At 41.7% G+C, this 19,018-nt stretch overlaps 1 protein-coding gene across 1 annotated transcript in view; it reads right to left on the bottom strand.

The window, feature by feature from the left end:
- bckdhb (branched chain keto acid dehydrogenase E1 subunit beta) overlaps positions 1-19,018 on the bottom strand; it is a 298,175-nt gene that overhangs the window by 258,719 nt on the left and 20,438 nt on the right. Inside the window, exon 3 of the mRNA XM_043686954.2 lies at positions 12,939-13,007. Within this exon, the coding sequence (XP_043542889.1) occupies positions 12,939-13,007 (69 nt within the window). The remainder of the gene's footprint in view (positions 1-12,938; positions 13,008-19,018) is intronic.

Here is a 19,018-nt window from a genome sequence, read left to right on the forward strand (position 1 = left end):
AGCCTGGGAACTATAAACCACTGAGCCTGACTTTCGCGGGGCAACTTTGAAAGATAGGGTTTACTCGCATTTGAGAGGCAAGGAATGATTAGGATAGTCAGCGTGGTTGTTTGAGAGGGAAATCATGTCACACAAACCTAGTCGAATTGTCTGAGGAAATAACCAAAACCAATAACCAAACAGAGTTGAGGAGAAACTTCTTCACCCAGAGAGTGGTAGGTATATGGTGGCCAAGTCTCTGGATACTTTCAAGAAAGAGTTGGATAGAGCTCTTAAGGATAGTGGAATCAAGGGTATGGGGATAAGGCAGGAATAGGATACTGACTGAGGATGATCAGCCATGATCATAATGAATGGTGGTGCTGGCTCAAAGGGCAGAATGACCTACTCCTGCACCTATTGTATATTGATGAAGGCAAAATTGCAGACTTTGCTTAAACGGACTTTAATAAAGCCTTTGAGAAGGTTCCACATGTAGACTAATTAATAAAGTTTGATCACACGGGATTCAGTGTGAGCTTGCCAATTGGATACAAAATTGACTTGACAGTAGGAGACAGAGTGTGGTGGTGGAAGGTTTTTTTGGACTGGAAGTCTGTGGCTAGTGGTGTTCTACAGAGATCAGTGCTGGTTCCACTTTTGTTTGTATTTTATATAAACAATTTGGATAAGAATATAGGAGGCATTGTTAGTAAGTTTGCAGATGACTCCAAAATTGGTGATATAGTGGACAATGAATGCTGTCTAAGATTACAAAAAAATCTTGACCAATTGAGTCAATGGGCTGAGGAGTGGCAGATGGAGTTTAATTTGGATAAATGAGAGGTTTTGCACTTTGGTAACAAACAGGTGCAAAATTTATACAATGAATGGTCGAGCCATGGGCACTGTTGTAGAACAGAGACACCTCGGGGTTCAGGTACATAATGTTTTGGAATTTGTATCACAGATAGACAGGATGGTTAGGAAGGGATTTAGCCTGCTTGCCTTCATTGCTCAGACCTTTGGGTATAGGAGTTTGGATGTTACATTGTGGTTGTATAGTGTGTGGGTCTCTTCTGGAGTACTGTGTACAGTTCCAGTCCCCCTGCTATAGTAAGATGTGGAGGGCCTGGTGTTGGACTGAGGTGGATAAGGTTAAAAATCACACAACACCAGGTTACAGTCCAACAGGTGTATTTGGAAGCATTAGCTTTTGGAACACTGCTCCTTCATCAGGTAGTTGATGCCACCTAATGAAGGAGCAGCACTCCGAAAGCTAGTGCTTCCAAATAAACCTGCTGCAGTATAACCTGGCGGTGTGTGATTTTTAACTCTGCAGTAGTAAGGATATTATTAAATTTGAGAAGGTTCAATAAAGATTAACCAGTATGTTAGCAGGAATGGAGGGTTTGAGTTATAAAAATAGGTTGAGACTTTTTCCACTGGAACACAGGAGGTTGAGGGGTATTCTTATAGAGATTTATAAAATAATAAGGGCCATAGATAAGCTGAATAGCAAGGGTCTCTTCCATAGAATAGGGGAGTTCAAAACTAGGGGGAATATTTTTAAAGTGAGAGGAGAAAGGTTTAAAAAGGACACAAGAGGCAACTTTTTTTTAAACACAGAGATTGGTTCATGTGTGGAATAAACTGCCAAAGGAAGTGATGAATGCAGGTACCGTTACAACATTTAAATAACATTTGGATAAGTACATGATTAGGAATGATTTGGAGGGATATGTGCCAAGCACAAGCAAATGGGACTAATTTAGTTTGGGAACATGGTCAGCGTGGACTGGTTGGACCAAAGGGTCTGTTCCCATTCTCTATGATTCTAGTGGAAGCATCCTTTGAACATCTCCCATGTCACAATTTTCCTTATTTCATTAACATCACCCTTATGAATACAGGCCTAACCTGTTTAGTTGGTCTTGAAAAATAAACCCCTTCATCCTGGAATCAGCTGAATGAATCACCTTTAAACTGCCTCTAATGCAATGTATCCTGGCAGTATTGTGAATAGCACTGTTGCCACACAGCGCCAGGGACCTGGGTTCCATTCCAGCCTTGGGTGGCTGTCTATATGGAGCTCACACGTTCTCCCACTATCTGCGTGGGTTTCCTCAAGTGCTCTGTTTTCCTCTATCAGTCCAGGGATGTGCAGGTTTGGTGGGTTAGCCATGGTAAAAACCCCATGCGGAGTTACGGGGATGGGGTTGAGATCTGGGTCTGGGTTGAATGCTCTTTAGAGGGTTGTTATAGACTCGATGGGTTGAATGACCTCTTTCCGCACTATAAGGATTCTATGATTCTATCCTTTATTAAATACTATACATTCTCCAAAACCGCAGTTGGAACAACATTCCTTGCCTTTAAATTCCTAGCAATAAAGGCAAAAATTTTATTGATCTTCTTAATCACTTGCTGCACCTGCGTAACATTTGTGTTTCATGTACAAGAACATCCAGATCCTTCTATGCTATATACTTTTGAAGTCTTTCACCATTTAAATAATTGCCTGTCTTTAGATACTTCCTAAGTGCATGACCTCACACTTTTCTATATTAAATTCCATCAGCCAAGTGTTTGCTCACTTGCTTAACCTACGTCTACTTCCTTCAGATTCCTTATGTCTTCATCACAACTTCCATCTAATTTTGTACTGTTAGCAAATCTGAATTCATTAAATTCTGAACCTTACCCCAAGTCATTAACATACCTGGTAAATAATTGAGGTCCTGGGACTGATCCTTTTGGCACTCCACTAGCTACATTGACAAACTGAACAAGACCCATGAATGCTGACTGTCTTCAGAGTGTTAACCAATCTTCAATCCATGCTAATACATTTTAAATCAATTTATATTTATTATCACATATATTACAAATACAGTGAAAAGTGTTGTTTAGTGTTGCCATTCTTTGACACCATCTTAAAACACATAAAATAAGGCAAAATACAGAATATAAAGCAGAATACATTACTCCCAATACAGTGTGCACAACTTGTACAATATCCTTTTATGTGAACTTTATCAAATGCCTCTGGAAACCAACAGACACTACTGGTACTCCATTGCAAATGTCTTTGTTATATCCTCAAAGAACTCAAGCAAAATTGTCAACTATGATTTGCCTTTCACAAAACCAAGTTGCGCCTGTGTGATTATGTTAAGCTTTTCTACATATCCTATGATTTGGTAAGGCATTTGATAAGGTACCTCATGGCAAGCTGATATAAAAGGTCGAGTCTCACGGGATTCAGGGTCTGCTGGCTAGATGGATATAAACTGGCTTGTCTTAGAAAACAATGGGTGGTCAAAGAGTGCTTTTCGGAATGGAGATCAGTAACTAGTGGTGTTCTGCAGGGATAAGTGATGGGACCTTGGTTGTATGCAAAGTATATAAATGATCTGGAAGTAAAATGTAGGTGGTCTGTTTAGTAAGTTGCAGAAGACACCAAAAGTGGCGGAGTTGCACATAGTGAGGAGGATTGTCAAAGGACACAGCGGGATGCAGATAGAATGCAGATTTGGGCAGAGAAATAGCAGATGGAGTTTAATCCAGGCAAATGCGAGATGACTCATTTTGGAAAATCAAATTCACGTCCTAATTGTACAATAAATGGCAGAACCCTTAAGAACACTGATATGATTAGATTAGATTAGATTCCCTGCAGTATTGAAACAGGCCCTTCGGCCCAACCAGTCCACACCGACTCTCCGAAGAGTAACCCACCTAGACCCATTTCCCTCTGACTAATGCACCTAACACTATAGGCTATTTAGCATGGCCAATTCACCTGGCCTGCACATCTTTGGACTGTGGCAGGAAACCCATGCAGACACTGGGAGAATGTGCAAACTCTACACAGACAGATGCCCGAGGCTAGAATCAAACCTGGGACCTGGTGCTGTGAGGCAGCAGTGCTAACCACTGAGTCACCATGATACAGAGAGATCTATATATAAAGCTCCACACATCCCTGAAAGTGACAACCCTTGTGATAATGTGGTCAAGAAGGCATAAAGCATGCTTGTCTTCATTGGCCAGTACATCCATTATAGAAGGTGGCAAGTTATTATACATCTGTACAAAATTTTAGCTGAAAATGTGTTGCTGGAACAGCGCAGCAGGTCAGGCAGCATCCAGGGAATTCCTGAAGAAGGGCTTATGCCCGAAACGTCGATTCTCCTGTTCCCTGGATGCTGCCTGACCTGCTGCGCTGTTCCAGCAACACATTTTCAGCTCTGATCTCCAGCATCTGCAGACCTCACTTTCTCCTGTACAAAATTTTAGTTTGGCCACATTTGGAATACTGCATGCAGTACTGGTTGCCACACTACAAGATGGACATGGATGCTTTGAGTGAAAGGAAGTTTACAATGATGCTGCCTGGGTTGTAGGGGTTTAGGTATGAGGAGGGGTTGGATAGATTCAGATTGTTTTCACTGGAAAGACTGAAGCTAAGGGTCATGCAGAGAGACAAGAGAAGCTAGCACTGTTCGCCGAAGAGAAGCAGAAGTTAAAGAGATGTCAAAATACATCTGGAATTACAAAATTGAATTTCAGGATGGCTTTTCCTGTAAACGGTGTAAAAAGATTGTTTTAATTTATTTGCTCCTGGAATGTGGATGATAATAATGATAAAGCTACATTTTTATTATCTATCTCAAGTCATCGTGAAAAACTATATGTGGGTCTTCTCCTTGAACTGTCCTTAAGTTAATGGTGGTCTACAATGAGTAGAAGTGGTCATGGAACTCGGAAACACAGTCAAATTGAGTTTGATCAATTGCTTAATCCTGTCGTGCGATGATTTTCTCTTGACCATAAGAAATAGGAAGAGAGGTAGGCCATTCGGTCCCTCAAGCCTGCTTCACCATTCAATAAGATCATGGCTGATCCGATACTCCTCACTTCCATTTTAGGAGTGGCACAATGGCTCAGTAGTTAGCACTGCTGCCTCACAGGACACAGGTTCAATCCAGCCTTATGTGATTGTCTCTCTGGGAATTTTCACATTGTCCGCTTGTCTGCGTAGTTTCTTCCAGCTGCTCCCCAATCCAAAGATTTGCAGGTTAGGTGGATTGACTGTGTTAAATTCCCCATTGTGTTGAGGTTAAGTGGATTAGCCTTGTTAGACGTAAGGTTACAGGATGGGTTGTGTGCCTCGGTCTGGGAGGGATGCTCTTCGGAGGATTAATGCAGACTCCATGGGCTGAATTGCCTCTTTCCACACTACAGGGATTCAATGATAAACCTGCCCTTTCGCTATAACCCTTGATTCTTCTACTGATGAAGAATCTATGTTCCTGGATCAAGGTGCCAGACACTGTGATCAGTCAGAAAATAATGTTTACTAACATTGAAACTAATGAAACAAGTTGTCAAATTTGTGTCTGCCTAAATTAAATGCACACTAAGTAGATTTCCAGCCCATTAGGTTTACCTGAAAAAGGTACAGAATGTCAAGACTGAGGGACACTTGCCCATACCCAAAATACAGCTGGAGTTTAATCTTCTCAAACCATACTTAGCTTAATTTATACAGAATATCTATAAACTTTTCATGGCTTATATGGCTATAACCTCCAATATCCTCCAGGCACTGGCCAACACAAGTCAGCTGGGGGGAAAAAAAAATCACAACATCCTGTTATTCACATAATACTCCCAAGTCCCATTAATGAGCCAGATCAGATTGTTTCTTTGTGGCAAACTTGGCAGTCTTGATTTCATTTTTCCAATTTTTTCTTCTACTTGATGGGAAAAGGTATTCCTCTATTAATTGTTCTCCCAAATTTCTAGTTTAAATTTACAATCTCTTTAATGGTTCACACCTTAGGTTCCCATTCACAATCAGACAACAAAGTTGTGCACTGCCCCATAATGTTCCAGCTTAAGAAATAATAGTCATTATTTTAAAGATAGATAATTGAGAAGGGGAAGCCATGTACATACATTGATTCAACTAAGGCTCATAAATCCAGCAAAACAATGCTGATGTGTTACTTTCAATTTTCCTACAATTTTGCATCACAAATACAAAGTTAGCCCCTTACTATATCAAGTATATAACACTTTCATATCCAGTAAGAAGCCCAAGAAAATAGCACCCACAAAACAAATTAGCGAGATGCAGCAATCTCTAACTGTTTGAAAACCACTGAACAAAAACAATTAACCATTTAGTCATTGTTCATCCAAAGTGTTCGCTGAAATATAGCAGTGACTTAGGCTGAAAAACTCACTTAGTTTAGAGCAAATTGCACACCCACAATTTGGCCATTGGCAGTAAATTGCCTCACAAAACTAAACAAGTCAACTAATATTAAGAAAACTGTACACAGTGTTCACGCAAAATATTTAATAGATATATTCCAACAAAATAACCACTCCCAACACAAATGTTTCAAAGGAAATGTAGAGGACAAAGAAAGAAAAGCCAAATTATTTTATATTTTTCAGCACGGAGCTCAGCCAACAAAAATTTCTGTACGAGAAAACAAAGAACTGCAGATGCTGGAAATCGGAAACAAAAACAGAAATCGCCAGAGAAATTGCTGCAGAACACAGTTCTGTAAGATGGATTACTGAACCTAAAATGTTGACTCTGGTTCTTTCTTCAGCTAACATGCCCAGTATCATTGCCCTACAAACTGGCTTTTTCTTTTAAAATCATCTTAGATTCACAAAATGCAAATTAAATTCATAATATTCCTGGATCTCGAGCTCCAGGGAACAACACACAAACATTCAATCCATGACAAGCAAGTGTACACTCAAATCAGACCACAAAGAGTTTCCACCAGCTTCCATCTTCTCTCCCTCACTCTCTGTGTATCCCTTGAACCCTTGGGCCAGTGAATGTAATTTATAGAAGAGTGTTTCCTCTCTCTCTCACACACACATGAACATAGAGTCATAGAGATGTACAGCATGGAAACAGACCCTTCAGTCCAACACGTCCATGCTGACCAGATATCCCAACCCAATCTAGTCCCACCTGCCAGCACCCAGCCCATATCCCTCCAAACCCTTCCTAATCATACACCCATCCAAATGCACCACTTCCTCTGGCAGCTCATTCCATTCATGTACCAGCCTCTGCGCGAAAAAGTTGCCCATTATGTCTCTTTTATATTTTTCCTCTCTCACCCTAAACCTGTCCCCTCTAGTTCTGGACTCCCTGACCCCAGGGAAAAGACTTTGTCTATTTATCCTAACCATGCCCCTCATGATTTTGTCAACCTCTATAAGGTCACCCCTCAGCCTCAGACGGTCCAGGGAAAACAGCCCCAGCCTGTTCAGCTTCCCCCTATACTCAATTCCTCCAACCCTGGCAACATCCTTGTAAATCTTTTCTGAACCCTTTCAAGTTTCACAACATAGAACATAGAACAATACAGCGCAGTACAGGCCCTTTGGCCCTCGATGTTGCGCCGATCCAAGCCCACCTAACCTATACTAACCCACTATCCTCCATATACCTATCCAATGCCCGCTTAAATGCCCATAAAGAGGGAGAGTCCACCACTGCTACTGGCAGGGCATTCCATGAACTTACAACTCGCTGAGTGAAGAACCTACCCCTAACTTCAGTCCTATATCTACCCCCGCTTAATTTAAAGCTATGCCCCCTAGTAATACCCGACTCCATACGCGGGAAAAGGTTCACACTGTCAACCCTATCTAACCCCCTAATCATCTTGTACACCTCAATCAAGTCACCCCTAAACCTTCTTTTCTCTAATGAAAACAGCCCTAAGTGTCTCAGTCTTTCCTCATACGATCTTCCTTCCATACCAGGCAACATCCTGGTAAACCTCCTCTGCACCCGTTCCAGTGCCTCCACATCCTTCCTATAGTATGGCGACCAAAACTGCACACAATATTCCAGATGCGGCCGCACCAGAGTCTTATACAACTGCATCATGACCTCAGGACTCCGGAACTCAATTCCTCTACCAATAAAAGCCAGACAACATAGAGTCATAGCGAAGAATAGCATGGAAACATATCCTCCAGTCCAACCCGTCCATGCTGACTAGGTATCCCAACCCAATCTAGTCCCACCTGCCAGCACCCGGCCCATATCCCTCCAAATCCTTCCTATAGGAAGGAATCAGAATTGCACGCAATATTCCAGTGGCCTATCCAATGTCCTGTACAGCTGCAACATGACGTCCCGACTCCTGTACTCAATACTCTGATCAATAAAGGAAGGCATACCAACATCTTCCAAGTTTTTTACAATATCAGTTTCAGCCTGTGTTTTCCTAGCTTGTAAGGGTAATGAGACATTCACATTCCAGAACAGTTAAGATTAGTGAGCCAAGCTTCATAAATTCAAATCTGTTCAGTGTGGTACACATGAAAATGTAACAGGATCGTTCTATTACTTGAATATTCCACTCAGCTTATTAAATTACATGTCATTTTCCTACTGAGTATGAGTTTCGTTAAGGGTCTTCAATATAAACCAGAAACTCAGTAATCCAACATCCCACTGTGAAATATGCGCAGCTTCCAGCCCTCGGGGAAAGAAGGAAGTACTGCCACACATTCCACAAGTGACCAAATGTTTTCACCTTATTTATACCATTGACACTAAGAACAGATGTCCTTAATTCTTCTGAGCAAATGCCACCCTCCCACCCCACCCTCTGTGATCAAGCGCTTTTCCGTATTTCCTGTAGCAGATGTGTAAGGCTACAATCCTTCTCAATGTTACATGCCACATTTCAGTCCAAGCCTGGATATTGTCCAGATCTTGCTGCATTTAGACATGGACTGCTTTAGTATCTGAAGAGTTGCGAATAATTTGGCCAAACTAACACACAACAGAGAGGACACCACAATACACAGTTGCGAATAATGTTGAACATTGCGAAATCATCGGCAAACATTCCCACTTCTGACATTACGATGGATGGAAGATCATTGACAAAACAGCTGAAGATGAATGGATCTCAGACACTAACTCCAGAAACTCTTGCAGAGATGTCCTGGAGCTGAGATGACTAACCACCAACAGCCACAACCATCTTTTTATATGCCGGATGTGACTCCAACCAGTGGTGAGTTTTCCTTTAATTCCCATTGATTTCAGTATAGCTAGGGTTCCTTGATGTCAAAGGCTGTCATTCTGCCCTCACATCTGCAATTTAGCTCTATTGGCCATGTTTAAACTAAGGCTGTGATGAGGTCAGGGGCTGATTGGCCCTGGCGGAACCCAAACTGGGTATTACTGAGCAGGTTTTGGCTGAGCAGGTGCTGTTTGATAGCACTGTTGATGATACCTACCGTCACTGTACTGATAATTGAGAGTAGATAGAAAGGGCAGTAATTGACTGGGTTGGATGGTCCTGCTTTTTGTGTTTAGGACATATCTGGGCAATTTTCCACATTGTTGGGTAGATGTTAGTGTTGTAACTGTACTGGAAGATATTGACCATAGGAGTAGCAAGTTCTGGAACACCATTCTTCAGTACTATTGCTGGAATGTTATCGGGCCCATAGTCTTTGTAGTATCCAGTGTCTCCAACCATTTCTTGATGTCACATGGAGAGAATCGAATTGGCTGAAGACTGATATCTGTAATGCTGGGGACCAATGGAGAAGGCCAATATATATTATCCACTTGATACTTCTAGCTGAAGATTGCTGCAAATACTTCAGCCTTATCTTTTGCATTGATGTGTTGGGCTCTTCCATTACTGAGGATAAGGATATTTGTGGTGCTTCCTCCTCCAGTGCATTGTTTAATTGTCCATCATTCATTCACGAATGGATATAACAGATCCGCAGATCACTTCGTTCTCTCTATCACTTGATGCTTATGCTGTTTGATAGTTTCACCAAGGTGACACCTCATTTTTAAGTATGCCTGGTGCTGCTCCTGGCATACCCTCCTATAGTCTCCATTGAACCAGGGTTGATCCCCTGGCATAATGGTAATGGCTCAGTGGGAGATATGCGGGCCATAGTTGCAGAGTTTTTTGGAGTATAATATGCCTTTGAAGGGCCATAGAACCTCGTGGGTTCCCTGGTCTTGAGTTGTTTTATTTGCTCAAAGTCTGTCCCATTTAGTATGGTGATAGTGCCACACAATACAATGGGGGATTTTCTCAATGTGAAGGTGGGACTTTGCCACCCACTTGAATTGCCCTACCTGTCCACCTGTCTTCCCACCTAATTGTTCCACCCTCCCCTCCAATCTACCACTATCAGCCCTCCACTTGCATCTGCCTATCGCCTTCCCAGCTACCTTTCCCTCATCCCCACTCTCCTATTTATCTCTCAGCCCACTTCCACACCTCTACCACATTCCCGATGAATGGCTTATACTCAAAATGTCGACTCTCCTGTTCCTCGGAAGCTGCCTGACCTGCTGTGCTTTTCCAGCACCACAGCTTTTGACTCTATTGACTAATCGACCTAGAAGCAATCATTTACATCACTTAACGTTTTACATACCTCAGGAAGTCAGCCCTTAACCACAAGAGGTGTTATCTGAAATATTAATTTAGGATACCATTGACTGGACATATATTTAAATGTTCAATTGTTTTGAAAAAACACTTAAAGGAGACTCACTGCAATGGCAAAATTGTTGCATTTTCAAAGAAGGCAAGTTGCTCAACAGGAGTCACGAAGTGTACAATACTTTCAGACAGAGGTCATATTCATCAGTTTTGGAATATAATAAAGCTATTAGATTTTGAACACAGACAGAGATAACTTGCCTGGAACAACAATCTAGTTCTCTCTCATGAGACAGTCAAAAACCTATTGGAAGATTTATTCACTATAAGATACTTAAGGGAGAATTCCAAATCAAGTGTACTGTCTCCTGAAAATAATTCAGCTAGCCATAACTGGTCCAAAAGACAGTCCAGTCTAAAATGACTAATTACAGAGCAACATTTGGACAAATCAGTAACTGGTTACTTTCCCCGAATTTAACTATGCTTGGCCAAAATAACTTTAAGGAAACACTCTGTAATACTGTATGTTTATATTTTTCAAACTAGACTTGGAGAGGGTGGGAGCATGCACATGTGTAGGTGTCAAGATGTGCATGCATGTTACTGTGCGTGAACGTGTATGTTAGTTTTCCTGAAGGGTAGTTCCATATATTTGAGCAGTTTAAAACCTTTTGTTAATAATGTTTTTACATCTATGGTCAAGTAACTTTAATTTGCAATAAACTAGTTCCTCACTTGTTACTTCATAAACTTGGCTTACTTGTTTCTGCTACTAAGCTATTGTTGGGAATATTATTTATGTGGTTCTTTGTCTTTACTGGAAAACCTGGCTTTGAAAAGATCAGGGGACCTCTATACTAATGATTGCCTAGGGAATCTGCAAGCTGCAAGTCTCTCTCCTGAAATCCTTTTCTGAGTAGAAATTTCCAAATGTCTGCATTTCTGACTATTCAATAAATGTGGATAAGTGTGGACTAAATTTTCTTCTCACTGGCAATAAATTCACAAGTAGTTAGGAATAAACTTGAATTATACAGCTTCCATCACAACTTCAGAGTATCCAAAACCAATAACTAATCAACTACTTTTGAAGTGTAATTATCATTATACTGAAGGTCAATCGAACTAGTGAATTATGGATCTAGCATTACTTCTGTAAATTTCAGATATTCAATGGTCCTAACAAACTAAATGCACCCTAACAAACTAAATGCAAAATAACAATCAGATCCACAATATTTTGACACATAAGTGATAAACTGACTGTCACTTCAAGTCCTTTCAATTAAATTTTGTTATTTGACTTCTGAATTGAAAAATCAATCCGAATCTAATGCAAAGCCTTACATCAATCACATATTGTGCATCCCATTTAAAACGTGAATCAAATTAAATAGAGTTACACAATAAATATGCAGGTGAGCTTTCAACTACATGAACAGGCCAGTGGAACACAGATGCTAACTGCTTGATTGTTCCAATGGAGAAGACTGAACCAAGTCAACGTAGACCCCGTCAGCACAGGGACAACAGACTGAGAAGGAAATCAGCTCTTTGTACAGCTGTTAATCCAAGGTCATCTATAAGGTGGCCCAGTCAACAATCCAGACTAGAAAAAGTTTGATGAGCAGAAAAGGGAGCTCACAAGAGAAGAACAGGAAGAAGGAATTCAACAAAGGTCCAGGTTCTTTTATTCAAGCACAGACTACTGATTCAGGTCTAAATTGCCAATCAATGACAACCCGCCATTTCAAAAGTAAATTATCTCCATGCAGACAAAGATATGGCCAGGTAAATCATTAATAGGATTGGAACTCAAAACTTCTTCCATAGTACTGTAATTTAGTCCATCAACTATTCCTATCAAGTTTGCTCAAATAATTCTAACTCTGAATGTTAGAAAATGTATTATCATTAATGATGATTCAAATGGAGCAACAGTCTTTTTTGTAGCTGTGATGTTAGCTGAATTCCTTAATGGGTTACTAGAGATGTTAACAACTTATGCCCTCAGTTAAAGTATTTGGGTTCCTGAAAATCATGTTTTTAAAGTGAATCAGCTTGAAGGAATCAATGATAAATCCAGAATTAGGTTCCTTCAAACAGTTCTCACCTAGAAAAATCAATGCAGTAGTTGAATTACATGTGCAGCAATGTTCCTTCCTTGCCGATAAAACTTGCGTAATAAAATGCACCAATATGCAGTACAAAATATTTTAACAAGTGCAGTAATTTTAAATATGCTAGCCTTCTTCTAGTAGCAGAAAGGTGCTGTTGCAGTTAGCAATTCAATTCCCAGGTCTATCTACACCACTTTCTGCGACCAGACAAACCTCAGAAGTTCAGTGAGAGTTCAAAATGGGAGCAGAGCAGCTGAAGAACACACTTCCAACCAAGGTACAATATTAAAGCAAATCAAAACTGAACAAAGACTTACTGTAATATAGAAAGCTCATAACTTACCATATTTATCCCTGAGTCCAACTGTACACCGAAAAACTCCACCAAAGGCAACGTCTTCTCCAAAGATCACTTTAAAAGCAATTAAAAATTTGTTAAAGATGTAATGCTCAATAATATATGCAAAATTATGAAAAAGGTTTGGACAAATGAAAACAAAACCACAAATATCGGTAAAGTGATTCAAAGTTGAATCAATGCACATAGGACTTGCTCTCCAATAAATGAGATGCCTCATCTAATTATATCTTTCAGACACTTTTCTGTTTGTGCTTATGAAATGTATACACATATATTATGTTCTGATACTGCCCAATTCCTGGTTGAGCAGTAGCACTCTTGTCTAAGTCAGAAAGTAGTAGATTCAAGTACTACTCCAGTCAAAATTGCAGCTAACATAATAATACAGTAGGGGGAGATGTTGATTTTCAGATGCAAGCTTCAACAAAACAGTTGTAAAAGATTCAAAAATACATGTCAAAAAGTATAGGGAGGGGAGCTCTATTCTAACGGTGATGAAGGTTCATAATGTATCATTATTTAGTTTCTGGAGTAACTGAACAGTATTTAATTTCAGTTCTATGAAGGTCTGACTTTCTTTTATAAAAAAGGTCACAAAATTATAAATGCAAGTTAAAATGGTTCACAGGTAAAGGGACAGCTGGAAAATGGGAAGCCTTCAGAAATGAGATAACGAGAATCCAAAGAAAGTATATTCCTGTTAGGCTGAACGGAAAGGCTGGTAAATATAGGGAATGCTGGATGACTAACAAAATTGAGGTGAACATGTGTTGCTGGAAAAGCGCAGCAGGTCAGGCAGCATCCAAGGAACAGGAGAATCGACATTTCGGGCATAAGTGCTTTTCCAGCAACACATTTTCAGCTCTCATCTCCAGCATCTGCAGCCCTCACTTTCTCCTAAAAAAACTGAGGGTTTGGTTAAGAAAAAGAAGGAAGCATATGTAAGGTACAGACAGGATAGATCGAGTGAATCCTTAGAAGAGTATAAAGGAAGTAGGAGTATACTTAAGAGAGAAATCAGGAGGGCAAAAAGGGAATGTGAGATAGCTTTGGCAAATAGAATTAAGGAGAATCCAAAGAGTTTTCACAAATGCATTAAGGACAAAAGGATAACTAGAGAGAGAATATGGCCCTGAAAATGTGTTGCTGGAAAAGCGCAGCATGTCAGGCAGCATCCAAGGAGCAGGAGAATCGACATTTCGGGCACGAGCCCTTCTTCAGGAATGAGGAGTGTGGGTCAAGCAAGCTAAGATAAAAGGTAGAGAGGAGGGACTTGGGGGAGGGGCATTGGAAATACGATAGATGGAAGGAGGTTAAGTGAAGGTAATAGGCCGGAGTGGGAGTGGGGGCGGAGAGGTCAGGAAGAAGATTGCAGGTTAGGAAAGTGGTACTGAGTTTGAGGGTTGGGACTGAGACAAGGTGGGGGAGGGGAAATGAGGAAACTGGAGAAATCTGAGTTCATTCCTTGTGGTTGGAGAGTTCCTAGGCAGAAGATGAGGCGCTCTTCCTCCAGCCGACGTGTTGCTATGGTCTGGCGATGGAGGAGTCCAAGGACCTGCATGTCCTTTGTGGAGTGGGAAGGGGAGTTGAAGTGTTGAGCCATGGGGTGGTTAGGTTGGTTTGTCCGGGTGTCCCAGAGGCGTTCTCTGAAACGTTCCGCATGTAGGCGGCCTGTCTCCCCAATATAGAGGAGGCCACATTGGGTGCAGCGGATGCAGTAAATGATGTGTGTGGAGGTGCAGGTGAATTTGTTGGGGATATGGAAGGATCCCTTGGGGCCTTGGAGGGAAGTAAGGGGGGAGGTGTGGGCGCAAGTTTTACATTTCTTGCGGTAGCAGGGGAAGGTGCCGGGAGTGGAGGTTGGGTTGGTGGGGGTGTGGACCTGACAAGGGAGTTACGGAGGGAGTGGTCTTTTCGGAATGCTGATAGGGAGGGGAGGGAAATATATGGTGGGGTCCGTTTGGAGGTGGCGGAAATGATGACGGATGATATGATGTATATGGAGGTTGGTGAGGTGGTAGGTGAGGACCAGTGGGGTTCTGTCCTGGTGGCGATTGGAGGGGCGGGGCTCAAGGGCGGAGGAGCGGGAAGTGGAGGAGATGCGGTGGAGAGCTCTGATCTCCAGCATCTGCGGTCCTCACTTTCTCCTAGAGAATATGGCCCCTCAAAGATCAGCAAGGCGGCTTTTGTGTAGAGCCACAGAAAATGGGGGAGATACTAAACGAGTATTTTGCATCAATATTTAATGTGGAAAAGGATATGGAAGATATAGAAAGCAGGAAAATAGATGATGACACCATGTAAAATGTCCACGTTACAGAGGAAGAAGTGCTGAATGTCTTGAAACACAAAGGTGGATAAATCCCCAGGACCTGATCAGGTGTACCCGAGAACTCTGTGGGAAGCTAGGAAAGTGATTGCTGGGCCTCTTGCTGAGATATTTGTATCATTGGTAGTCACAGGTGAGGTGCCGGATGACTGGAGGTTGGCTAATGTGGTGCCACTCTTTAAGAAGGGTAGTAAGGACAAGCCAGGGAACTATAGACCAGTGAGCCTGACGTCGGTGGTGGGCACGTTGTTGGAGAAAATCTTGAGGGACAGAATTTACAGGTATTTGGAAAAGCAAGGATTGATTAGGGATAGTCAACATGGCTTTGTGCGCGGGAAATCATGTCTCAAAAACTTGAGTGAGTTTTTTGAGGAAGTAACAAAGAGGATTGATGAGTGCAGAGAGGTCGATGTGATCTATATGGACTTCAGTAAGGCGTTCAACAAGGTTCCACATGGGAGACTGATTAGCAAGGTTATACTTCATGAAATACAGGGAGAACTAGCCATTTGGATACAGAACTGGCTCAAAGGTAGAAGACAGAGGGTGGTGATGGACGGTTGTTTTTCAGATTGGAGGCCTGTGACCAATGGAGTGCCACAAGGATCGGTGATGGATCCTCTACTTTTGGTTATCTACATAAATGATTTGGATGTGAGCATGAGAGGTATAGTTAGTAAGTTTGCAGATTACACCAAAATTGGAGGTGGAGTGGAGAGAGAAGAAGATTACCTCAGATTACAACAGGATCTTGACCAGATGAGCAAATGGGCAGAGAAGTGGCAGATAAATGTGAGGTGCTGCATTTTGGGAAAGCAAATCTTAGCAGGACTTATACACTTAATGGTAAGGTCCTAGGGAGTGTTGCTGAACAAAGAGACCTTGGAGTGCAAGTTCATAGCTCCTTGAAAGTGGATTCGCAGGTAAATAGGATAGTGAAGGTGACATTTTGTATGCTTTCTTTTATTGGTCAGAGTATTGAGTACAGGAGTTGGGAGGTCATGTTGCGACTATACAAGACATTCATTAGGCCACTGTTGGAATATTGCGCGCAATTCTGGTCTCTTTCCTGCCGGAAAGATGTTATGAAATTTGAAAGGGTTCAGAAAAGATTTACAAGGATGTTGTCAGATTTGGAGGATTTGAGCTATGGGGAGAGGCTGAACAGGCTGGGGCTGTTTTCCCTGAAGCGTCGGAGGCTGAGGGGTGACCTTATAGAGGTTTACAAAATTATGAGGGGCATAAATAGGATAAATAGGGAGTCCAGAACTAGAGGGCATAGGTTTAGGTGAGAAGGGAAAAATATAAAAAGGACCTAAGAGGTACCTTTTTCACATAGAGAGTGGTACGTGTATGGAATGGCTGCCAGAGGAAGTGGTGGAGGCTGTTACAATTGCAAAATTTAAAAGGCATTTTGGATGGGTACATGAATAGGAAGGGTCTGGAGGGATATGGGCCGGGTGCTAGCAAATGGGACTGAAAAGGAAACCAATTTTAACTGAGCCAGATGAACAAGAAATTTTAGCATAAAGATAGATGTGATTGTTCATGGAAGTCTGGTTATCTGCAACATTATTGCTGGAGTTGAAAAGAATAAGTTTTTTTTATAACATCTGTAATTCCACTATTTCTTGTATAGTATAACTTAATATATTTTTCCCTTCCATAAAATGTTTGGTCTTTTGAATAAAGACCTTATTTTGGGATCACAACACAATGCACAATTTTCTCTCAAATCAATTTCACTAAGCAGATTATCTGGTCTTTATTGATATTTGAGGAATCTATATTGTTTGCTAATTAGCTGCTACATTTTTGTAACGTTTCAACAATGATTGTAGACTTACTTTATGACTGTAAAATCTTGTTAATTTTTCAATGATTTCCAATACTAGCAACTTCCATCATCACTAAAATTTTGTCAGAAATAGCTAACAAGATACACACTCTGAAAATGCAAATAGACTAGTTCAGCCTGAGTCAGTGACGTGTGAAGAGGTTAGACAATATACAATAGACAATAGGTGCAGGAGTAGGCCATTCTGCCCTTCGAGCCTGCACCACCATTCAATATGATCATGGCTGATCATCCTGAATCAGTATCCTGTTCCTGCCTTATCTCCATAACATCCATAAAGGGGTTAGGAGAGCTAAGAGAGGGCATGAAAAATCTTTGGCGGGCAGGATCAAGGATAATCCCAAGGCCTTTTATGTATATGTGAGAAACATGAGAATGACGAGAATGAGGGTAGGTCCAATCAAGGACAGTAAGGGGAGACTGTGTATTGAGTCGGAAGAGATAGGAGAGGTCTTGAATGAGTACTTTTCTTCAGTATTTACAAATGAGAGGGACCGTATTGTTGAAGAGGAGAGTATGAAATGGACTGGTAAGCTAGAGGAGATACTTTTTAGGAAGGAAGATGTGTTGGGCATTTTGAAAAACATGAGGATAGACAAGTCACCCGGGCCTGACGGGATATATCCTAGGATTATGTGGGAGGCAACAGAGGAAATTGCAGAACCGTTGGCAATGATCTTTTCGTCTTCACTGTCAATGGGGGTGGTGCCAGGGGACTGGAGAGTGGCGAACGTTGTGACCCCGTCAAAAAAGGGAATAGGGATAACCCCAGGAATTGCTGGCCAGTTAGTCTTACTTCGGTGGTAGGCAAAGTAATGGAAAGGGTACTGAGGGATAGGATTTATGAATATCTGGAAAGACACTGCTTGATTAGGGACAGCCAGCACGGATTTGTGAGGGGTAGGTCTTGCCTTACAAGTCTTATTGAATTCTTTGAGGAGGGGACCAAGCATATGGATGAGGGTAGAGCAGTGGATGTATTGTACATGGATTTTAGTAAGGCATTTGATAAAGTTCCCCATGGTAGGCTTATGCGGAAAGTCAGGAGGCATGGGATAGTGGGAAGTTTGGCCAATTGGATAGAGAACTGGCTAAACGGAGGAAGTCTGAGAGTAGTGGTAGATGGTAAATATTCAGCCTGGAGCCCAGTTACAAGTGGAGTTCCTCAGGGATCAGTTCTGGGTCCTCTGCTGTTTGTAATTTTTATTAATGACTTGGAAGAGGGAGTCGAAGGGTGAGTCAGTAAATTTGCAGACGATACGAAGATTGGTGGAGTTGTGGATAGTGAGGAGGGCTGTTGTCGGCTGCAAAGGGACTTAGATATGATGCAGAGCTGGGCTGAGGAGTGGCAGATGGAGTTCAACCATGTCAAGTGTGAGGTTGTCCATTTTGGAAGGACAAATAAGAATGCGGAATACAGGGTTAACAGTAGGGTTCTTAGTAAGGTGGAGGAGCAGAGGGATCTTGGGGTCTATGTTCATAGATCTTTGAAAGTTGCCACTCAGGCGGATAGAGCTTGTAAGAAGGCCTATGGTGTATTAGCGTTCATTAGCAGAGGGATTGAATTCAAGAGTCGTGAGGTGATGTTGCAGCTGTATAGGACCTTGGTAAGGCCACATTTGGAGTACTGTGTGCGGTTCTGGTCGCCTCATTTTAGGAAAGATGTGGAAGCTTTGGAGAGGGTGCAGAGGAGATTTACCAGGATGTTGCCTGGAATGGAGAATAGGTCGTATGAGGATAGGTTGAGAGTTCTCGGCCTTTTCTCATTGGAATGGCGAAGGATGAGGGGTGACTTAATAGAGGTTTATAAGATGATCAGGGGAACAGATAGAGTAGACAGTCAGAAACTTTTTCCCCAGGTACAACAGAGTGTTA

This window comes from Chiloscyllium plagiosum, unplaced genomic scaffold (genome assembly GCF_037043375.1).
Source record: "Chiloscyllium plagiosum isolate Xiang-an unplaced genomic scaffold, Cpla_swu_hap1 HiC_scaffold_3, whole genome shotgun sequence".
Lineage (NCBI taxonomy): Eukaryota > Metazoa > Chordata > Chondrichthyes > Orectolobiformes > Hemiscylliidae > Chiloscyllium > Chiloscyllium plagiosum.